Source organism: Myxine glutinosa, chromosome 3, assembly GCF_964187855.1.
Source record: "Myxine glutinosa chromosome 3, kmMyxGlut1.1, whole genome shotgun sequence".
NCBI lineage: Eukaryota > Metazoa > Chordata > Myxini > Myxiniformes > Myxinidae > Myxine > Myxine glutinosa.
Window position 1 is genome coordinate 127,775,148 of NC_136263.1, and position 25,146 is coordinate 127,800,293.

General features: G+C 41.3%; 1 protein-coding gene across 3 annotated transcripts in view; it reads left to right on the plus strand.

Annotated features, from left to right (window-relative positions):
• LOC137423214 (rho GTPase-activating protein 45) overlaps nt 1-25,146 on the plus strand; it is a 250,787-nt gene that overhangs the window by 217,987 nt on the left and 7,654 nt on the right. For 2 of the 3 annotated variants that reach the window (XM_068110116.2, XM_078774542.1), the window contains 3 exons: nt 182-411; nt 746-1,022; nt 5,115-5,220. In XM_068110116.2, the coding sequence (XP_067966217.2) occupies nt 182-411; nt 746-1,022; nt 5,115-5,220 (613 nt within the window). The remainder of the gene's footprint in view (nt 1-181; nt 412-745; nt 1,023-5,114; nt 5,221-25,146) is intronic. The other variant, XM_068110117.2, reaches the window with a different exon arrangement.

The window sequence follows — 25,146 nt, forward strand, 5'->3', positions numbered from 1 at the left end:
GAATGTTGTGTTGAACTTGTAATTTGAAGAAAGCAGAGCATAATACTATAGTTATATGTTGTGGTTCAAGATGTATAACCTCAGAGATTAAATTGGACAGATAATCTCTGCTTCTCTTAATGTCAAACCCTTGTGGCATGCACGCTCGGATTGAAGTGTATTTTGGCCGTGTTTCACACAGCTGCCCGAACCGGTCGTATGCTTTTCATTATACAATGACTTCATTCAATTTGCAAATGAATGGCGGCCACACTCTGGTGAGCTCCAAGAAGTAGCATGTTCTTCACCTGATGAAAATATGACAAAAGGAGTTGAAAAAGAGCACCTGGTAACAAAACTTCAAGGTCTTTTGGGAAACCTGCCTGGTCCCCACCAAACCACACTCTGTTTCCTCCTTGCTCATCTGTACAAGTAAGTGGAGGGCAACTTAATCTATTATATGGAAAAGTTTATTTAAAATGATTTTTGTATATCGTGGATTAAGAGTGTGTGTGTGTGTGTGTGTGTGTGTGTGTGTGTGTGTGTGTGTGTGTGTGTGTGTGTGTGTGTGTGTGTCGGCACATGTCGTCACACGCACGTGTGTGTCAGCACATGCGTGTGTGTTGGTGCGTGTGTGCATAAGTTCCTTTCCTTTTTATTTTTTTACATTTCCATTATCATTCTGGAAGCCTTTTGTAAGCATTATTGTCAAATGCAGAAAATATGTATTTGTGCTTTAATCAAAAGTAATGTTTTTTCTTTTCAGAGTGTCACAGCTGGAAAAAGAGAACAAGATGTCTGCCAGCAACTTAGGCATTGTTTTTGGACCGACACTGATGAGGCCTCAACCTTCTGAAACACCAGACTCGCTTGCATCTCTTGCTGATTATCCAAGACAGGCTCAAATAATTGCCTTGTTCATTTCTAACTGGCCAGCTCTGTACCTTTCTGAAAGTCCTGCTGAGGATCAGCATCACAAACAGCCAGTAGACGCTGAAGATTTGGGTATAGAGGTCAGCCTCTCTGCCAATGTGGGTGAAAAGGCAAGAATTTTTTTTGATACTTTCAAACAATTTTTTGAACTGTCATATTTATTGGGACTCTCAAATAGAACAATCACAGACATCCATATCTTCATTTCATCAATTACAATTTAGATTTGCTGGATACATTCATTCAGCTTTTACTTGTTTCATTGATTTTCCTCATTTAATGCCAACTATTCAACTGATTAACTTTTTTATGCCTCTGCCGATGAAGTCGTCGGAGGCATCATGTTTTCCGGTTGTCCATCCGTCTGTGCATCCGTCCGTGATAGGTTTTCGTCACCGCGATAACTTAAGAGCGACTGAAGGGATCTAAGTCAAACTTGCCACAAATATGTATAATGTATATTGATGCAAAGATTAACTGATTAGATTTTGGCATCAAAGATCAGTCTGTAATAGGTTTTCATTACTGTGATCTCAAGTTTGTTATTGTTTTCTTCACTTGTGAACCAGTGATGGGATTTTGAACAAACTTGGAATAAGTATATTGTTGCGGTTTTGCCATCAAGGCAAACCCCCTATAGTTAATTGCACGACAACATGTAGCCTGCAGTCGTCAGTTATTTCTTATTGAATGTAAAGATTAGCCCCTTCCCATTGTGTAATAATCGAGACCAAATATGCAATGATTTAGGCAGGATTTCAAACCTCCGTGTGGTTGAGGGAAGACATTGTAATGTGCAGGAAGACGTGGCCAAAAGCAAAGGCCATGTGACCAACAAACGGCAAAGGACACGTCACCAGCAAGCGACCAATGGGTTGTGAAACCTCCCCTAATGAAAGAGGGAAGGAGGAATGAAACCTTCCTAGGGGGAGGAAGGATTGAATGCCCACACGTGACCAACTTCAGACAATGGGAGGCTGTGGAACATTCTGGAAATTTTTCGGGTCTGATAAAAAAACCCCGCCCATCGCATTTTCGCCCTCTTGCTTCGCCGACGCCCCTCTTAGCTCTTGCTTAGCCGACGCACCTCTTGCTTCACCGACGACCCTCTCGCTTCACCGATGACCCTCTGACTTCGCCGATGCCCTTTGTCTCTTCACCGACCTGCAAGTGTTGATCTCGCTCTGATCCGGCCGCCTTCTCTGACCTGCAAGTGAACTCTCTCTCTCTCTCTTGGCGTTGACCTCTCCCACGATTCTGCTCGAAGCTGGCTGTCTGAAGTGCTGGTTCATCTTTCTTGGGCAGCAATTGATCCGAGCTGAAACTCGTTCAACCTGCACTTCAACCTGTCGTTCGTGCTGATTTCGAGGCGGCGGTTCGTCTTTCGGACCTTACTTCACCCAGGCTGCACGTCTGGATCGAGGATCGAACTACGCACTGCGCACACCAAGCGGCCACCCTCGAGTCAATCCCTGCATGTTTCCTGGGACAGGAATTAACTGGTGTGTGTGTGTGTGTGTGTGTGTGTGTGTGTGTGTGTGTGTGTTTGTGAAAGCGCCTGTTGGGTTTAATTAGGTAAGGAATTGATAAAGTTGCATCTTCGTCTCTTTTTCTCTGTGCCTTCTAAATAAAAGGCTGTACATTTTGTTGTTACTTTCAAATCTGTTCGGTTACGTCTTTTCTCTATTGGCCTAGCATATTCCGAGACCGAATTTGGCTTGAATCGGGTCCATAAATCACGTCAGGTAACGCCGCTTTCCACACCGTGCAACTCCGCTCAGCACGCAATAAAGTGTGGGAAGCAAGGGTTTAACCCCCGGTTTCTTCGGCTGCGTGTCTTGGAGGTATTTGGTATTCTTTGACCAGCAAATGCTTCAGTGCTTGGCTGGGAGGTTGGCGGTTGAAATAGCTTCGCAATCCGTCGACCACGAGCTTACTCGCGGACGGCGGCCTGCGTGGACCCGGAGTTTGAGGAGGAGCGGGGTAATAAACTCCCCTTAGTACGACGACAAACCCGGGATCCGCAACAATATACAGTGCATTCAGAAAGTATTCAGACCCCTTCACTTATTTCACATTTTGTCATGTTACAGCCTTATGCTGAAATCGTTTAAATTCATTTTTTCCCTCATCAATCTACACTCAATACCCCATAATGACAAAGAGAATACAGGATTTTAGAAAGTTTTGCAAATTTATTAAAAAGAAAAAACTGAAATATCACATTGACATAAGTATTCATACCCTTTGCTATGACACTTGAAATTTAGCTCAGGTGCCTCCCATTTCTCTTGATCATCTTTGAGATGTTTCTACACCTTGATTGGAGTCCACCTGTGGTAAATTCAATTGATTGGACATGATTTGGAAAGGCACACACCTGTCTATATAAGGTCTCACAGCTGACAATGCATATCAGAGCAAAATCCAAGCCATGAGGTCGAAGGAACTGCCTGCAGTGCTCAGAGACAGGATTGTGTCGAGGCACAGATCTGGGGAAGCCTACAAAAAATCTCTGCTGCATTGAAGGTTCCCAAGAGCACAGTGGCCTCCATAACTCTTAAATGGAAGAAGTTTGGAACAACCAGGACTCTTCCTAGAGCTGGCCGTCCGGCCAAACTGAGCAATCGAGGGAGAAGGGCCTTGGTAAGAGAGGTACCCAAGAACCCGATGGTCACTCTGGCTGAGCTCCAGAGATCCTGTGTGGAGATGGGAGAAACTTCCAGAAGGACAACCATCACTGCAACTCCACTGCCACACTCCATTTTTGGAGGAAATTGTGAGTTATTTGAAAAAAGTGCAAGGGTGCCAATATTTTTGGCCACGACTGTAATTGCCATCCTGATAGTGACTTCAGGAAATAGGAATACCCAATGACTCGGTCATGCATTCGGCAACACCACACTTCAATATTTGTGCTTTGTCTAAGCATTCCAAAATATCCACTGTAAACACCATGCACTTGGTGCAGTCATCCAGCTCCATTGCCTGCACCAGCTGAACCTTGCACATTAATGTGCAGTCGTAGTCACATGTGCAGCATTTCATGTACCATTGAGTGGGGTTGCTGCAGCTCTGTCAGCAGTCTGAATGGACTTATGGGAGCTACGCTCAAATGACTAACAAAGGTTTTCAACATCCTCACCACTTGTGCTTGGCTGGCCTGCCACATTCCTCTACAGGATGCTATCGGTCTCCATGAATGTTTTGTGCCACTCTTGAATCGTTTCTCTCGATGATGGCTGCCTTCCATTGCTCGGCCTGAAACTTTTTGAAATGGTGTAGCTGATTTGGTCTCTATAAACCAAGCAATACACAGCATTTTTCTTGCGGGGAAGCCATTTGCAATAAGTGTTACATCATGTGGCACACGAGACACCTGGAAACGAAAAAAGGTCATCACAACATTGAGAAATGTTATTTTACATGCAGCAAACCGCATAATTGTACGCCATTTCAATGTTTATATTAGTTTGAATTTGGAATGGTAATTTGTGGACACCCTGTACATGGGGATTTGATCATGCGATTCCAACATCATGAACCAAGTGCTCTGATGGGGGGCCTATTTTGTGGCCCGCATTGATCTGATATTAAATTTACTTATGCTACTGATGAGTGAGTGAGTATTCATTGTGGCAACTGAACATTGCTTGCTGAGTAATCTTTTTTATGTCATGTTAATTATGAAACTGGTAAATAATTGCCTTAATGGATTGCAAGAATAAAACTGGATGCACAATTTTAGTTTCCTGAATATGTAATTTTTTTTCATTTGAAATGTTTTTATGTTTATACCATTCATTGACTTTCACTGTTTGTCCTTACAGTGCAGGTAGATTTGATTTGTGTAATGGTTATTTTCATGCATTGGTTGTCAGAACAAAAAAAGAAGTGACATTGTCAGACTCCGCATGAAACACAAGCTTGTCATTCCAAAAAACAAATCGTCTGTAGGAGTACAATGCTTACGTCTCTGTTCTAACATGCTCAATGTGAATGCTGGTTTCCATGAAGATTTTAAACACATTAGGCCATTAATGCTGAATGATGTCCCAAACAATGGGAAAATGTTGAGAGATTAGGGATGAGGTGGAGGATTGATTCTTGAATCAATTATGATGTAATGCTGGTGATTCGCAATAATTTTCTGTGTATTTTTTCTTTGTCCTTTTTAACTTTTTTCCTTTTTCCATTTGCAGAGACTTCCTTCTGGTGAGGGATGTCAGTGGAACATCTGCCGACGTGAGAGTGAGAAACCACAGCATACCAGTACAACTTGTGGTTATGTTCCATGGCAAGTCCAAAGTAAGTATCGATATTATATTAGCCGTAGGTGATTCTGTCTGTCTGTCTTGTCCGGGGGTGTGGCTTACTCCGTTGAGAGAGTAGCTCCACCCATTCTGGGAGAGGCTTCATAAACAAATATCCACCATTTTATTAACTCGCATAGCTTTGAGGCCTGTTTGGTTAGGCCCGTGGTGTCTTGCTCACTCTCAGTTTTATTTCAACTCTAATTCGATATATCATTTCATTTTTCACAGTCGCTAACATGGTTTTAGACTTGGTTGAAAAAAAACGGAAGTAAAATCTGATGAAAGTTTCCGTTTATAGAACGAAATGCATTTTCAAAGGCCTATAACATAAGCCTTTATCTCGACTGTAATTCACGATCTGATTTCATTTTTATCGATGGTTTTAGTCTCGGTTTCAGCAATAATTGAGAAAATTCACGCACATAATTGCTGAGATATATTAATTACAACAAGTTACAACATTTTGATTACAACAACCCACTCACCACGCAATGTCTGTTTCGGTCGGAGCCACCCAAAGAAGATTTTTTTTTTTCTCGAGGAAATAAAATTGAGAAATCTTTAATATATATTTTTGGGTTTTTGCACGAGTTTTCAAGGTTAAATCAATCGTGTACACATCCAGGATTAATAAAGAAACTCCATTTCCCATTTTTTCATCGCGTTTTTTTGTCAGGTTCTTGGTGTGAGTTGCTGTCGACGTCAGAATATGTTCCATATGCGTCGTGTGCCACCGAGCTGTCTTTAGCTCAAGGTTACGTAATGTGGGGCATGTGGGTGGTCATTCCTGCTTCTTCATGTCAGCGCTGTCTCAATGAGTTGCATGAGGGTTATTTGTAACTGCCATTTTCAAAGTGAATGAAAAAACGAGTTGTGTGAGTGAGTGTGTGAGTGTGTAATGGGGGTGGGGAGGGAGAGGATTTGAGCTCTTGGGAAGTCACATTTTACATGAGATGTAATGACACATTTCAAACTGTATTTCCCATGTGCACGCACATGCATTCACATGTTATCAGAAGTAAATACATTGTGTAGATTACATCATTTGTGCATTTGATAAATTGGCAGTAACCATTTTGTAAAACTGAATATGCAGCAACTAAATGAAGATGTCCAAATGTCACACACGTCCATGCCCGTGGAATTCCCATGGGTGACCCCACTTGTGGTTATATATTTTGGTAAAAATAATCATCTTTTTATTTTCCTGACAAATTATTATATATAAAGCAGAACCCAGTCTCATTCATATACCATAAATTGTGCACAATAAATGTCTGGGTGTGATAAGACAACTGTATACTCTGCTGGCATGTGCCTGGAAAAATCAATTTTCATGTAGGTGAAGAGTGGCAAAAGGCAAATGGGGTCTATATTCCAAAAGAACAAGACTCCAAAACCATAATCCAGTTTCGGTCAATATCCTTGCTGAATATTGAAGGAAGGATATTCTACTAAGTGCTCGCATCCAGACTAAGTACCTTATGGTAAATGGGTATGTCAATACATTGGTGCAGAAAGGAGATTCAAAGGTGGTTTGAAGACCACAACAAAGAAGTGTGAATAAGTCTAAACACCTGGAAATAAACCACTACTGATCATACCAGATGGAGGACAATGTGCTTACATGGAGTTAAGGTGTTTGAACATGAGAGAACGCAGCATTGCGAGGAATAACGCAGGCAATGGATGGAAGGTCAACTACACCCGATGACGACGGCATCATTTGACTGTATGGATTGTGGGTACAGCTACGACTCCCTCATTGGCCTCAGCAGTCATCTACGAGCACACCATTGGTGGGGTCATCTATCACTGCTGCCCATAAACTTTTTTATGACATCATCTCCCATTCCACTTTTACTGGATGTACATCATCCTCAGACCTTGAGGGATAGCCACCACAGAAAGGAGGTATTGTAGTAACTAGTGTGGTCACCCGTGGGAATCCCACGGGCATGGGGGTGTATCGTTGCGATCGGTGCAGCCGTTTTTGCGGTACCCGGTACCGGTACCCGGGACAATAACGTTATGCGGGAGTCCAAACCTGAAAATGCTGGAGACCAAAGCTGAAATTGCAAAAACAATATAGCCTATTTTACTCCAGGGGGTCCCAGGACTAACCACCCAAAATTTCGTTGCGATCGGTTCAGCCGTTTTTGCAGTACCTGGGAACAGACAGACTGACGGACAGACAGACTGACGGACATTTGGTGAATTATAGTAAGATACCAGATGGCTTGAAATATGCAACCATGTTATGGGAAGCAGTACAGCAAGCAAAGGCGCATACAGTATGTTGGATTTCTATGTGGTCTGGTTGGGTGTGGCAAATACCTGTGGGGCAGTACCTCATTCATTTGTTTGTAAGGCACTCGAGATGCACCATGTACGAATAATAGTTGTATCAATGTTGACAAACTATTTGGGGAAATTTTACTTGCGATTTGCTATTGGCACAAACAACACTGAATGGATCCAGCTCCAGGTGGGCATTGCAATGAGAGATATACAATTTCTCACATCCTGTTTGTTCTAGAAATGCAGGTGCTCTTAAAGGCAGCAGAGACGTACTCCAAAGGTGTGGAACTACTGGAATGATTACACATGCAACCTTGAAATACTTTCGTGATTGACACTACATTGTTGAACATTGGTGAGGAAGAGTCACCAAATGTTTTTTCTGGTTGGACACTTCATTGCATGGAGTCAGTTGAGATTAAAGCCTGCCGATCAGGAAAAGCAGGTTGTACAAAGAAACCAAGTTGTGGCAGGCCAGGTGATGCAAACAGTGTTGGAGCAACTTGCGAATGGCAGGTTTCATCTTCGTACATGTGCAGATGGTACAGCGCATCAATAAAAGACACAAGACAGTCAGAAACTGTGCAAGAACAAGCAAATAAACTTCCAAACATTGACAAAACCAAGCTTCTGAGAAAATTCAGGGTCTGTATTCCTCATTTTATGATGATTTTAAAACTGCTGCTGATGTATGAAATCACTTTGAGCACAGTGTAATCCATGCAAAGGTAGATCAACCATTACACCTGGAAATGGTTGGATGTTCCACCTTGACTCAGAACTAAGACTTCCCTTCAAATCTCTGGTAGAGGATTACAAAGCTGGGAAAACAAAACTCCTCATGCTGCTGAAAAACTCACTGGACCCTGTGGTGAAATTTCATTAATTCAAGCTAAAATACAGGGAGAAAATGGAAAGTCGATGGAGCTGTCAACAAAGCAGAATCACCTTTCCATTTCAAGGAGGTCATAGGTGAGACACAGCATGAATGCAGGGGATTTGGGCATAATGAAGTGAAATTTTCGTCCACCGCAACCTCCAAGGAAGGAAGAGATATGGTGATCACATAAATCAAATGAAGAACACTCCACCTGAGTGCAGGAAGCAGGGCCAACATAACATGACAGTGAAGTACATGGGATGATATCCTGCAAAGATCACTGTGTGGCATGAGATGGTACACTGCATGGCTGGCAGCCCCCCTCCCTCCCCCCACTCCCCCCCATCCCCCTTCCCATGAGCTCAATCATACACGATAGCACTAAGACTTCCCTTCCAGTTCTCAGTTCTAAGACCAGTTCTCATCTGGAACAAATATGATGAAGTGGTCGAAATGCAGTCTCTGTTGTAATTGAGAGTATGGAGCATGTGCTATCCATGTGCAGTGTATCCGTAGCAAACAGCAGATATACCTGGAGGTACAAGTCGAAACTTTCAGAACTGGCAGCTTTTGTGGACAATGCCAGATGCAGAGCTTATATTAAAAAAGTCACTGATAAAACAGGTGATTGTTCCTCAGAGAGAGAACAAAGATCAATCAGAAGCATAACAAGACTCTAACATTACCAAGCGGACTGGACTGCACAAGGGAATGGCAAATGGCAGCAAATATTGGTGACATGAGGAAGTCTCCTGAGAGTATAGCAAGAACAGAGGTGAGACCAGACCTCATCCTCTCACCGGATGCATCCAAAACAGCCAATTCAATTGAGTTTCACAGCACTCTGAGTCACAAATGAGCAAAAGTCATGATTGCAAAATGGCAAATATGAAGAACCAATGAATGAAATGCAAGCCCATGGGTTCAAAGCATGACTGTTTGCAGTAGAAGTTGGAGCAAGAGGGTTGGTTAGTGCATCAGGGTATAATCTCAAGCATCTAGGGCTGTACAGCCATTGCCATTGAAGAATGATTAATGTACTTTCAGAAGCAACTGTAAAAGCATCCTGCTGGATGTGGGTGAAGAGAAGTCATAATGGTGAATGAAACACTAAACCTCAAATATAGAAAGATTACAAATCCACCAGCTTTAATAACGTGGTGGTGGTTTTGAATCACGTGGTGGTGAGGTATATATAATTACTTGGTGGTGAGGTGTTTTTAATTATGTGGTGGTGAGGTGTTTTTAATTATGTGGTGCTGAGGTGTTTTTAATTATGTGGTGGTGAGGTGTTTTTAATTATGTGGTGGTGAGGTGTTTTGAATTAGTTGGTGATGAGGTGTTTTGAATTACTTGGTCGTGAGGTGTTTTGAATTACTTGGTGGTGAGGTGTTTTGAATTACGTGGTGGTGAGGTGTTTTGAATTACTTGGTGGTGAGGTGTTTTGAATTACGTGGTGGTGAGGTGTTTTAAATTATGTGGTGGTGAGGTGTTTTGAATTAGTTGGTGATGAGGTGTTTTGAATTGCTTGGTGGTGAGGTGTTTTGAATTACTTGGTGGTGAGGTGTCTTAAATTACTTGGTGAGGTGTTTTGAATTACTGGGTGGTGAGGTGTTTTGATTTACATGGTGTTAAGGTGTTTTGAATGACATGGCGGTGAGGTGCTTTGGATTACGTGGGGGTGAGGTGTTTTAAATTTGATGGGGGTGAGGTGTTTTAAATTACATGGGGGTGAGGTGTTTTAAATTACATGGGGGTGAGGTGTTTTGAATTACATGGGGGTGAGGTGTTTTAAATTACATGGGGGTGAGGTGTTTTAAATTACTTGGGGGTGAGGTGTTTTAAATTTGGTGGGGGTGAGGTGTTTTAAATTAGGTGGGGTGAGGTGTTTTAAATTACGTGGGGGTGCGGTATTTTAAATTACGTGGGGGTGCGGTATTTTAAATTACATGGGGGTGAGGGATTTTAAATTACATGGGGGTGAGGAGTTTTGAAGTATGTGGTGGTGAGGTGTTTTGAATTAGTTGGTGATGAGGTGTTTTGAATTACTTGGTGGTGAGGTGTTTTGAATTACTTGGTGGTGAGGTGTTTTGAATTACGTGGTGGTGAGGTGTTTTAAATAATGTGGTGGTGAGGTGTTTTGAATTACTTGGTGGTGAGGTGTTTTGAATTACGTGGTGGTGAGGTGTTTTGAATTACTTGGTGGTGAGGTGTTTTGAATTACATGGTGGTGATGTGATTTGATTTACATGGTGTTAAGGTGTTTTGAATGACATGAGGGTGAGGTGCTTTGGATTACGTGGGGGTGAGGTGTTTTAAATTTGATGGGGGTGAGGTTTTAAATTTGATGGGGGTGAGGTGTTTTAAATTACATGGGGGTGAGGTGTTTTAAATTACTTGGGGGTGAGGTGTTTTAAATTTGGTGGGGTGAGGTGTTTTAAATTACGTGGTGGTGAGGTGTTTTAAATTTGGTGGGGTGAGGTGTTTTAAATTACGTGGTGGTGAGGTGTTTTAAATTTGGTGTGGGTGAGGTATTTTAAATTACATGGGGGTGAGGGGTTTTGAATTGCTTGGTGGTGAGGTGTTTTGAATTGCTTGGTGGTGAGGTGTTTTGAATTGCTTGGTGGTGAGGTGTTTTGAATTGCTTGGTGGTGAGGTGTTTTGAATTACGTGGGGGTGAGGTGTTTTGAATTAGTTGGTGATGAGGTGTTTTGAATTACTTGGTGGTGAGTTGTTTTGAATTACTTGGTGGTGAGGTGTTTTAAATAATGTGGTGGTGAGGTGTTTTGAATTACTTGGTGGTGAGGTGTTTTGAATTACTTGGTGGTGAGTTGTTTTGAATTACGTGGTGGTGAGGTGTTTTAAATAATGTGGTGGTGAGGTGTTTTGAATTACTTGGTGGTGAGGTGTTTTGAATTACGTGGTGGTGAGGTGTTTTGAATTACTTGGTGGTGAGGTGTTTTGAATTACATGGTGGTGATGTGATTTGATTTACATGGTGTTAAGGTGTTTTGAATGACATGAGGGTGAGGTGCTTTGGATTACGTGGGGGTGAGGTGTTTTAAATTTGATGGGGGTGAGGTTTTAAATTTGATGGGGGTGAGGTGTTTTAAATTACATGGGGGTGAGGTGTTTTAAATTACTTGGGGGTGAGGTGTTTTAAATTTGGTGGGGTGAGGTGTTTTAAATTACGTGGTGGTGAGGTGTTTTAAATTTGGTGGGGTGAGGTGTTTTAAATTACGTGGTGGTGAGGTGTTTTAAATTTGGTGTGGGTGAGGTATTTTAAATTACATGGGGGTGAGGGGTTTTGAATTGCTTGGTGGTGAGGTGTTTTGAATTGCTTGGTGGTGAGGTGTTTTGAATTGCTTGGTGGTGAGGTGTTTTGAATTGCTTGGTGGTGAGGTGTTTTGAATTACGTGGGGGTGAGGTGTTTTGAATTGCTTGGTGGTGAGGTGTTTTGAATTGCTGAGTGGTGAGGTGTTTTGAATTACGTGGGGGTGAGGTGTTTTGAATTATGTGGGGGTGAGGTGTTTTGAATTGCTTTGTGGTGAGGTGTTTTGAATTACGTGGGGGTGAGGTGTTTTGAATTACGTGGGGGTGAGGTGTTTTGAATTATGTGGTGGTGAGGTGTTTTGAATTACGTGGTGGTGATGTGTTTTGAATTGCTTGGTGGTGAGGTGTTTTGAATTATGTGGGGGTGAGGTGTTTTTAATTACGTGGGGGTGAGGTGTTTTGAATTATGTGGTGGTGATGTGTTTTGAATTGCTTGGTGGTGAGGTGTTTTGAATTACGTGGGGGTGAGGTGTTTTGAATTGCTTGGTGGTGAGGTGTTTTGAATTGCTTGGTGGTGAGGTGTTTTGAATTATGTGGTGGTGAGGTGTTTTGAATTACGTGGGGGTGAGGTGTTTTGAATTACGTGGGGGTGAGGTGTTTTGAATTACGTGGGGGTGAGGTGTTTTGAATTACGTGGTGGTGAGGTGTTTTGAATTACGTGGGGGTGAGGTGTTTTGAATTGCTTGGTGGTGAGGTGTTTTGAATTGCTTGGTGGTGAGGTGTTTTGAATTATGTGGTGGTGAGGTGTTTTGAATTACGTGGGGGTGAGGTGTTTTGAATTACGTGGGGGTGAGGTGTTTTGAATTACGTGGTGGTGAGGTGTTTTGAATTACGTGGTGCTGAGGTGTCATCTTCCCAAACTTCAAGTCTGCACCTACCCCTCCTGTATGTATGTGCTGAGGGGTTCTTTTTTGAATTTTATATATTTTTTCAACCTGAATTGCCTATAAAAATGTAATATCACAAACACTACAAATAAATTTGTGCAAAATAATTGTTTGTATTATGATTGGTGTAAATCATGACAACACACCAACTCAGGTACAGTCATTATCCTCAGCTAAAATATTCCCGTCCCTCAGTAACGGCGCGCTCGCCTCACCAAGCTTGTGTATGTATATATCATATATCATATATATCATATCATATATATGTATATATCATATATATATATATACACACTACCAGGCAAAAGTTTAGGTACACCCAACATAATGTGTTTAATCTGTATACACATACATACATACTGGAGATTAATGAAGGAAACCAAGCTTGTATGTACGCTATTTAGCAAAAACGATACGTACAATCCTTTTCTTTATCCTCCAGCTCTGAAGGAACACACCTGTACCAATGTACCATCAGCATGAAGACCTTTGTTTGTTTTCATTGAATAATTATTTAAGATGTATGCAAAGACAGTGGTATATATAATTATTAATGGCATTGCTCATCCAAAACTTTCCCCCTTGGCTCTCTTTAATACAGACTGTTTGACATGCAATCATTGACACATTGTGAAGACCATCATAACTAAATTTCAACCAACTTAATTTTGTTGACCAAAAATGTAATTGTAATTCTATGTTCTACCTACCGACTCTCTTAGCACCATCTTGATTTTCAGTACATGCACTTAAAGCAGGAAATACTTTATTATTTGTTTTGGTTTGTGAAACTATAAACACGTAAGCTAGTACATGGGCTTATGTTGGGAAACCAAAGTTTGTGGACCGTTTTGCTAGATTCTTGGCAACTAGGCTGAAATCACTCTAAATAGGATATAAAATAAAAAAATTGCTGTTGCCAAATTTTCACGACATCTTCATGGCGGCCATCTTGGATTTCAAGATGGCCACCATTTCGGACCTATTTTGCCTTATATCTCACTTATTAATCAAGGTATCAGCACAAGAATAGTGTCCTTACCCACATGTTCGGGGTCAAGGAAGACAATGGTAATAATCAAATTTCAGCTGGATGGCCAACATTTTTATAATTTCAAGATGGCCGTCATTTTTAATCAAAGTATAAGCAAACATAGCCTAGTGTCTTAGTCTGAGACAATTGATGAAGACTAGTTGTGGTGGCTAGCAACAATCATAGACCTAAGCCTTTTCTGAAAGCAATGCTACAGTTTGTTAATCAGTTTGTTTCATCAAACAACTCCTATCAAAAATCCAAACGACGGGCTCTCTACTGATCAAACACAATGTCATTCCCAATAGGCTGGGCATCAGTGTTGCAGCATTTCTCTAAATCAGCATCACAGTTACACAATTCGGTACAGACTACATTCCTAGCTTTGCATGAACACCTGCGTGAACACAATTTGCTAGGACTCTTTGCAGCTCGTCCACAGCCACAGCGAACAAGTTGGAGAATTGAGGCTGGAGCAATTGCAACCTGCGTCAGGACTGGTCTCAATTCGCCTCCAACAGTTTCCCATCCCAAGGTGTTTGGGTCGATCACAGTTGGATTTAGAGTTAGATCTTGTGCCCACGTGTGTGCTTGCAAATGAGCACGCTGGACATGCTCTTTCCAGGCACCAGCAGTTGGTGTTAGTTTCTCGACTCCCTGATCAGCCTTCAGCTGGCGGAATAGGTGCCATCGTAGTTCAGCAGCACTTCTTATTGTGACACCTTTCGGACAGAAGAGGCGACAGAAATACTCTTCACATCCTTCTAGGACAGCATCAGATGGTTTATCACCCTCTCCAAGCTGAGCAATTGCTGACACTACTGTTTGACTACTTTCAGTGAATGCCTTGAAGCAAGTTGTTTTACTCTTGCCCTGAATGTGGCCAGTGGTGTCACAGCCGGTGAGAGCATGCCAATTAACAAGTGCTTTTGCCCTCTGAGCACCAAGCTGTTCATAGATTGGCCTTAGTAAGATTTTCCGACGGTTTTTTCCAGTGCCCATGATAACTGCAGCATCACTTCCTAGGTCATCACTTCGACGTAGAGCAAGTAACAACACATCTGTGTCTGGGGAATAGATACTCACAATGAATCCTGTTTTCACAAGTTGCACTGCATGCAAAATCATGAGTGTGTCAGCTTCCTCCTGGCTACTGACCTCTTTAGCAATTTCACATTCAAAATTGCTCTGGACACTTCTCCTTGTCACCGTTACAATCTGCATGGAGGATCTACTGTTGATCAATCTATTTGCCAGGAAGAGTGTCAGTGAATCCTTTGTGACATTACTAGCAAGGAATGACTTGGTGTCCTTGATTTTGGTTTGTTCATCAACAATATAGTTTTTCACTGCCTTGGCCTTGCCTCTACGACGTTCCCTTGTTCCTTCCTTCAATGATGCATCAATTGTGTAATTGTCAAACACAACCCGAAGCTGCTCATAAGCACGTCCTCTGCATTCGGCTAGCTGTACATACGCTGTGCCTAGCTCCTTGCAGTTCTGAAATTTATTGACACACATTAATTCTTGCAATAGCGCCATTCCATCAACAATTAAGCATGTCCTGGGTCTTTCTTGCACATTCTCAGGGTGTTCTGCAAGTTCTTCAGCATGGTCACTTGAGTTTGTGTCATCACTGGATTTCACAAGACCCTCCAGGAGTGATATGATCTTGCTCTTGTCGGTGGTGGGGTGGACCATTCCATTTGGCTGGAGAAGAGTTCTTTTTAGCAGCAGGTTCCTCTGGCGTGGTCATGATGCCGGCAGTCGTTCTTCCTCCACAGTTATCCAAGAATGCAACTTCTCAAGGTCGTCTGCTGCACATCTGAAAAGAATAAAGATTGTTAAAAAGTCATCCAACACAGTTTCAGGAATAATATTTGACTAAAACTAGATGTACGGTAGCTTGATTCTTTAGATAATATTTGGGTGTGGATCTGGCAGAAGAACTCCCCTGTCCCCCCACCTCCTATCCACCCCCTCCCAATCCAATCCTAACCATTATCTAAAAATGTAAGTACCTGTGAGTAAAAGTAATTCAATACCAGGACAATAAAAGTAATTCAATTGATTCAATACCAGGACATTTATATTTAAACCTGATATACATGAAAACCTTTTAAAGTATGACTTTGACCTGGAGTTTGGGCAAAACTAGATTAAAAATGGTGGCCATCTTGAAATTATAAAGATGTTGGCCATCCAGCTGAAATTTGATTATTACCATTGTCTTCCTTGACCCCGAAAATGTGGGTAAGGACACTATTCTTGTGCTGATGCCTTGATTAATAAGTGAGATATAAGGCAAAATAGGTCCGAAATGGTGGCCATCTTGAAATCCAAGATGGCCGCCATGAAGATGTCGTGAAAATTTGGCAACAGCAATTTTTTTTTTTTATATGCTATTTAGAGTCTTTAATTTTTTTTTGCAATATTTTAATTTTGCAATTTTTGCAATACCCATCATTGCAATATTTTTATATGCTATTAGATTTAGAATCCCTGGTGTTGGGCTAGCGGTTAGGGTGCCGGCTTAGGATCCTAGGATCCTGGGTTCGAATCCCGGTCAATCGCTGAATTAACGCCACGGGGGTTGACTCAGCCTGTCATCCTTCCGAGGTCGGCAAATTGAGTACCAGTTCACTGGTAATTCCCTGCTTGTCGTTAAAGGCGGCAAAAAGGGTTGGCGTCAGGAAGGGCATCCGGCCGTAAAACATTGCTTCAAAAAGGGGACCGAAAAACAACAACAACCACGGTTCCCGAAAAAGGCCAACCCCCGCTTGCGGGGAAAAATGGCCTCTAAAGGTGGTTTTTATTTCGAGTGATTTAAGCCTAGTTGCCAAGAATCTAGCAAAACGGTCCACAAATATACATAAGCCCATGTACTAAGCCCTCAACATTTATGAATCGCCAATAAAAATTACTTTTCCTTTGAGAAACTGGCTCAGGTGAATTTTGAAATACCGTTCTGCAATGAAGCTAAAAAGGTGCATACAGCTTCCACGTTAACGCTTACACAGGTAGGAGAGAATTTGTAAGCTGCAGACATTAGGTTGCACAAATATTTCCAAATGGTTGATATATAGAAACTTAATAATAATAAACTTTGACTGATATATAAATAAACATATGTCACCCACAGGGTGAACCGTATCTTGCCAAAATGTGAACATGAGTGACTTGCTTCAGGTCACACTGAGGTGAACAGAACTGCTATCCACTAGAAGCGACTCTTTGAGGAATGTCTGCCCACGAGATATTCCGATGATAATCGTTCTAGAGAGTGACCTTGAAAAATACGTGTTTGCCTTATAACGTCACCAAATGACGTCATTTATATAATGTCTAAATATGTTTGGAAAGCACTCAACAAGGGCTTCAATTTGAGGTACTACTCGATATGGTAACTGAAACTTGAAAATTTTACCTTTTGGTCAAAATTGAATGACCTTCAAAATGACCTTGAAGGTCAAGGCCGATCGACACCAAAAACTAATCAGCTGAGCGCCATACCACACCCTATATACCCACCAAGTTTGGAGATCATAAGATCAAAGTTACTCAAAAAATAAGGGTTTCGTTGACCTCCATGATTGACCGCAAAGTGACCTTGACCTTTGACCTTGACCTTCAAAATTTTGTGTGCTGAAGGGTATCTCTATAGGACTCTGATATGCGAAGTTACAGGAGTTTCCAATAATAACTGTGGTCTACAGAGTGATCTAAACGTGAAAAAAAATGATTAACCACAAACAAAAAAACAAAATAAAACTCACCCACAGGGTGAACCGTATCTTGCCAATGTTTGGAAAGCACTCAACAAGGGCTTCAATTTGAGGTACTACTCGATATGGTAACTGAAACTTGAAAATTTTACCTTTTGGTCAAAATTGAATGACCTTCAAAATGACCTTGAAGGTCAAGGCCGATCGACACCAAAAACTAATCAACTGAGCGCCATACCACACCCTATATACCCACCAAGTTTGGAGATCATAAGATCAAAGTTACTCAAAAAATAAGGGTTTCGTTGACCTCCATGATTGACCGCAAAGTGACCTTGACCTTTGACCTTGACCTTAATAATTTCGTATGGTGAATAGTATGTCTTCATGACCAACGCACATGAAATATTGAAAGATTTTGATGAGAACTGAGGAAATAATTTTTTCATGAAAATTCCGTTTTTTCGTCATGACGTCATCAAATGACGTCATAGCGTCAAACTGTTTACAGATCTGGGAAGCACTCATCAAGGGCATTCATATGAGGTATTACTCGATATGGTACCTACGATTTCAAAATTTGACCTTGGGGTCAATAATTTTCGACCTCCAGCGCTAACCATGAAGGTCAAGGCCGATCGCCACCAAAAACTAATCAGCTGAGCGCCGGACCATATACTAGATTCCCATGAAGTTTGGAGACGATCCGATCAAAGTTACTCAAAAAATAAGGATTTCAACATTTGACCTTGGGGTCAATAATTTTCGACCTCCAGCGCTAACCATGAAGGTCAAGGCCGATCGCCACCAAAAACTAATCAGCTGAGCGCCGGACCATATACTAGATTCCCATGAAGTTTGGAGACGATCCGATCAAAGTTACTCAAAAAATAAGGGTTTCGTCGACCTCCATGATTGACCACAAAGTGACCTTGACCTTTGACCTTGACCTTCAAAATTTTGTGTGCTGAAGGGTATCTCTATAGGACTCTGATATGCGAAGTTACATGCGAAGATATGCGAAGATATGGTACCTACGATTTCAACATTTGACCTTGGGGTCAATAATTTTCGACCTCCAGCGCTAACCATGAAGGTCAAGGCCGATCGCCACCAAAAACTAATCAGCTGAGCGCCGGACCATATACTAGATTCCCATGAAGTTTGGAGACGATCCGATCAAAGTTACTCAAAAAATAAGGGTTTCGTCGACCTCCATGATTGACCACAAAGTGACCTTGACCTTTGACCTTGACCTTCAAAATTTTGTGTGCTGAAGGGTATCTCTATAGGACTCTGATATGCGAAGTTACAGGAGTTTCCAATAATAACTGTGGTCTACAGAGTGATCTAAACGTGAAAAAAAATGATTAACCACAAACAAAAAAACAAAAAAACAAATAAAACATCACCCACAGGGTGAACCGTATCTTGCCAGGGTTTCGTTGACCTCCATGATTGACCGCAAAGTGACCTTGACCTTTGACCTTGACCTTAATAATTTCGTGTGGTGAATAGTATGTCTTCATGACCAACGCACATGAAATATTGAAAGATTTTGATGAGAACTGAGGAAATAATTTTTTCATGAAAATTCCGTTTTTTCGTCATGACGTCATCAAATGACATCATAGCGTCAAACTGTTTACAGATCTGGGAAGCACTCATCAAGGGCATTCATATGAGGTATTACTCGATATGGTACCTACGATTTCAAAATTTGACCTTGGGGTCAATAATTTTCGACCTCCAGCGCTAACCATGAAGGTCAAGGCCGATCGCCACCAAAAACTAATCAGCTGAGCGCCGGACCATATACTAGATTCCCATGAAGTTTGGAGACGATCCGATCAAAGTTACTCAAAAAATAAGGATTTCAACATTTGACCTTGGGGTCAATAATTTTCGACCTCCAGCGCTAACCATGAAGGTCAAGGCCGATCGCCACCAAAAACTAATCAGCTGAGCGCCGGACCATATACTAGATTCCCATGAAGTTTGGAGACGATCCGATCAAAGTTACTCAAAAAATAAGGGTTTCGTCGACCTCCATGATTGACCACAAAGTGACCTTGACCTTTGACCTTGACCTTCAAAATTTCGTGTGCTGAAGGGTATCTCTATAGGACTCTGATATGCGAAGTTACATGCGAAGATATGCGAAGATATGGTACCTACGATTTCAACATTTGACCTTGGGGTCAATAATTTTCGACCTCCAGCGCTAACCATGAAGGTCAAGGCCGATCGCCACCAAAAACTAATCAGCTGAGCGCCGGACCATATACTAGATTCCCATGAAGTTTGGAGACGATCCGATCAAAGTTACTCAAAAAATAAGGGTTTCAACATTTGACCTTGGGGTCAATAATTTTCGACCTCCAGCGCTAACCATGAAGGTCAAGGCCGATCGCCACCAAAAACTAATCAGCTGAGCGCCGGACCATATACTAGATTCCCATGAAGTTTGGAGACGATCCGATCAAAGTTACTCAAAAAATAAGGGTTTCGTCGACCTCCATGATTGACCACAAAGTGACCTTGACCTTTGACCTTGACCTTCAAAATTTAGTGTGCTGAAGGGTATCTCTATAGGACTCTGATATGCGAAGTTACAGGAGTTTCCAATAATAACTGTGGTCTACAGAGTGATCTAAACGTGAAAAAAAATGATTAACCACAAACAAAAAAACAAAAAAACAAAAAAACAAACAAAAAAACAAACATACAAGCTGACTAATACATCTTGCAAAAACTTCGTTTTGGCAAGATAAAAACAAACAAAAAAACAAACATACAAGCTGACTAATACATCTTGCAAAAACTTCGTTTTGGCAAGATAAAAACAAAAAAATGAACATATGTCACCCACAGGGTGAACCGTATCTTGCCATTTGACCTTGACCTTAATAATTTTGTATGGTGAATAGTATGTCTTCATGACCAACGCACATGAAATATTGAAAGATTTTGATGAGAACTGAGGAAATAATTTTTTCATGAAAATTCCGTTTTTTCGTCATGACGTCATCAAATGACGTCATAGCGTCAAACTGTTTACAGATCTGGGAAGCACTCATCAAGGGCATTCATATGAGGTATTACTCGATATGGTACCTACGATTTCAAAATTTGACCTTGGGGTCAATAATTTTCGACCTCCAGCGCTAACCATGAAGGTCAAGGCCGATCGCCACCAAAAACTAATCAGCTGAGCGCCGGACCATATACTAGATTCCCATGAAGTTTGGAGACGATCCGATCAAAGTTACTCAAAAAATTAGTGTTTCGTCGACCTCCATGATTGGCCGCAAAGTGACCTTGACCTTTGACCTTGACCTTCATAATTTTGTGTGCTAAAGGGTATCTCTAAAAGACTCTGATATGCGAACTTACAAGAGTTTCCAAAGGGAACTGTGCTCTACAGAGTGACCTAAACAATGCGAACTAAAGCAATACAATATACATGAAAAGTGCAGTTTTTTCGTCATAACGCCGTCAAATGACGTCACATTGTCAAACTAGTTATATGTTTGGAAAGCACTCAACAAGGGCTTCAATTTGAGGTACTACTCGATATGGTAACTGAAACTTGAAAATTTTACCTTTTGGTCAAAATTGAATGACCTTCAAAATGACCTTGAAGGTCAAGGCCGATCGACGCCAAAACCTAATCAGCTGAGCGCCATACCACACCCTATATACCCACCAAGTTTGGAGATCATAAGATCAAAGTTACTCAAAAAATAAGGGTTTCGTAATTTGACCTTGGGGTCAATAATTTTCGACCTCCAGCGCTAACCATGAAGGTCAAGGCCGATCGCCACCAAAAACTAATCAGCTGAGCGCCGGACCATATACTAGATTCCCATGAAGTTTGGAGACGATCCGATCAAAGTTACTCAAAAAATAAGGGTTTTGTTGACCTCCATGATTGACCGCAAAGTGACCTTGACCTTTGACCTTGACCTTCAAAATTTTGTGTGCTGAAGGGTATCTCTATAGGACTCTGATATGCGAAGTTACAGGAGTTTCCAATAATAACTGTGGTCTACAGAGTGATCTAAACGTGAAAAATTTTACCTTTTGGTCAAAATTGAATGACCTTCAAAATGACCTTGAAGGTCAAGGCCGATCGACACCAAAAACTAATCAACTGAGCGCCATACCACACCCTATATACCCACCAAGTTTGGAGATCATAAGATCAAAGTTACTCAAAAAATAAGGGTTTCGTAATTTGACCTTGGGGTCAATAATTTTCGACCTCCAGCGCTAACCATGAAGGTCAAGGCCGATCGCCACCAAAAACTAATCAGCTGAGCGCCGGACCATATACTAGATTCCCATGAAGTTTGGAGACGATCCGATCAAAGTTACTCAAAAAATAAGGGTTTCGTTGACCTCCATGATTGACCGCAAAGTGACCTTGACCTTTGACCTTGACCTTCAAAATTTTGTGTGCTGAAGGGTATCTCTATAGGACTCTGATATGCGAAGTTACAGGAGTTTCCAATAATACCTGTGGTCTACAGAGTGATCTAAACGTGAAAAAAAAATGATTAACCACAAACAAACAAAAAAACAAACAAACAAACAAATGAACATATGTCACCCACAGGGTGAACCGTATCTTGCCATTTGACCTTGACCTTAATAATTTCGTATGGTGAATAGTATGTCTTCATGACCAACGCACATGAAATATTGAAAGATTTTGATGAGAACTGAGGAAATAATTTTTCATGAAAATTCCGTTTTTTCGTCATGACGTCATCAAATGACGTCATAGCGTCAAACTGTTTACAGATCTGGGAAGCACTCATCAAGGGCATTCATATGAGGTATTACTCGATATGGTACCTACGATTTCAAAATTTGACCTTGGGGTCAATAATTTTCGACCTCCAGCGCTAACCATGAAGGTCAAGGCCGATCGCCACCAAAAACTAATCAGCTGAGCGCCGGACCATATACTAGATTCCCATGAAGTTTGGAGACGATCCGATCAAAGTTACTCAAAAAATTAGTGTTTCGTCGACCTCCATGATTGGCCGCAAAGTGACCTTGACCTTTGACCTTGACCTTCATAATTTTGTGTGCTAAAGGGTATCTCCAAAAGACTCTGATATGCGAACTTACAAGAGTTTCCAAAGGGAACTGTGCTCTACAGAGTGACCTAAACAATGCGAACTAAAGCAATACAATATACATGAAAAGTGCAGTTTTTTCGTCACAACGCCGTCAAATGACGTCACATTGTCAAACTAGTTATATGTTTGGAAAGCACTCAACAAGGGCTTCAATTTGAGGTACTACTCGATATGGTAACTGAAACTTGAAAATTTTACCTTTTGGTCAAAATTGAATGACCTTCAAAATGACCTTGAAGGTCAAGGCCGATCGACACCAAAAACTAATCAGCTGAGCGCCATACCACACCCTATATACCCACCAAGTTTGGAGATCAAAAGATCAAAGTTACTCAAAAAATAAGGGTTTCGTAATTTGACCTTGGGGTCAATAATTTTCGACCTCCAGCGCTAACCATGAAGGTCAAGGCCGATCGCCACCAAAAACTAATCAGCTGAGCGCCGGACCATATACTAGATTCCCATGAAGTTTGGAGACGATCCGATCAAAGTTACTCAAAAAATAAGGGTTTTGTTGACCTCCATGATTGACCGCAAAGTGACCTTGACCTTTGACCTTGACCTTCAAAATTTTGTGTGCTGAAGGGTATCTCTATAGGACTCTGATATGCGAAGTTACAGGAGTTTCCAATAATAACTGTGGTCTACAGAGTGATCTAAACGTGAAAAATTTTACCTTTTGGTCAAAATTGAATGACCTTCAAAATGACCTTGAAGGTCAAGGCCGATCGACACCAAAAACTAATCACCTGAGCGCCATACCACACCCTATATACCCACCAAGTTTGGAGATCATAAGATCAAAGTTACTCAAAAAATAAGGGTTTCGTAATTTGACCTTGGGGTCAATAATTTTCGACCTCCAGCGCTAACCATGAAGGTCAAGGCCGATCGCCACCAAAAACTAATCAGCTGAGCGCCGGACCATATACTAGATTCCCATGAAGTTTGGAGACGATCCGATCAAAGTTACTCAAAAAATAAGGGTTTCGTTGACCTCCATGATTGACCGCAAAGTGACCTTGACCTTTGACCTTGACCTTCAAAATTTTGTGTGCTGAAGGGTATCTCTATAGGACTCTGATATGCGAAGTTACAGGAGTTTCCAATAATAACTGTGGTCTACAGAGTGATCTAAACGTGAAAAAAAAATGATTAACCACAAACAAACAAAAAAACAAACAAATAAACATATGTCACCCACAGGGTGAACCGTATCTTGCCAAGTGACCTTGACCTTTGACCTTGACCTTCATAATTTTGTGTGCTAAAGGGTATCTCTAAAAGACTCTGATATGCGAACTTACAAGAGTTTCCAAAGGGAACTGTGCTCTACAGAGTGACCTAAACAATGCGAACTAAAGCAATACAATATACATGAAAAGTGCAGTTTTTTCGTCATAACGCCGTCAAATGACGTCACATTGTCAAACTAGTTATATGTTTGGAAAGCACTCAACAAGGGCTTCAATTTGAGGTACTACTCGATATGGTAACTGAAACTTGAAAATTTTACCTTTTGGTCAAAATTGAATGACCTTCAAAATGACCTTGAAGGTCAAGGCCGATCGACACCAAAAACTAATCAGCTGAGCGCCATACCACACCCTATATACCCACCAAGTTTGGAGATCATAAGATCAAAGTTACTCAAAAAATAAGGGTTTCGTTGACCTCCATGATTGACCGCAAAGTGACCTTGACCTTTGACCTTGACCTTCAAAATTTTGTGTGCTGAAGGGTATCTCTATAGGACTCTGATATGCGAAGTTACAGGAGTTTCCAATAATAACTGTGGTAAATATGGTAACTGAAACTTGAAAATTTTACCTTTTGGTCAAAATTGAATGACCTTCAAAATGACCTTGAAGGTCAAGGCCGATCGACACCAAAAACTAATCAGCTGAGCGCCATACCACACCCTATATACCCACCAAGTTTGGAGATCATAAGATCAAAGTTACTCAAAAAATAAGGGTTTCGTTGACCTCCATGATTGACCCAATTGAATGACCTTCAAAATGACCTTGAAGGTCAAGGCCGATCGCCACCAAAAACTAATCAGCTGAGCGCCGGACCATATACTAGATTCCCATGAAGTTTGGAGACGATCCGATCAAAGTTACTCAAAAAATAAGGGTTTCGTTGACCTCCATGATTGACCGCAAAGTGACCTTGACCTTTGACCTTGACCTTCAAAATTTTGTGTGCTGAAGGGTATCTCTATAGGACTCTGATATGCGAAGTTACAGGAGTTTCCAATAATAACTGTGGTCTACAGAGTGATCTAAACGTGAAAAAAAAATGATTAACCACAAACAAAAAAACAAACAAACAAACAAACATACAAGCTGACTGATACATCTAGCAAAAACTTCGTTTTGGCAAGATAACAAACAAACAAACAAACAAACATACAAGCTGACTGATACATCTTGCAAAAACTTCGTTTTGGCAAGATAACAAACATACAAGCTGACTGATACATCTTGCAAAAACTTCGTTTTGGCAAGATAACAAACAAACAAACATACAAGCTGACTAATACATCTTGCAAAAACTTCGTTTTGGCAAGATAATGACTGGTACAGAAATGAACTTTACGA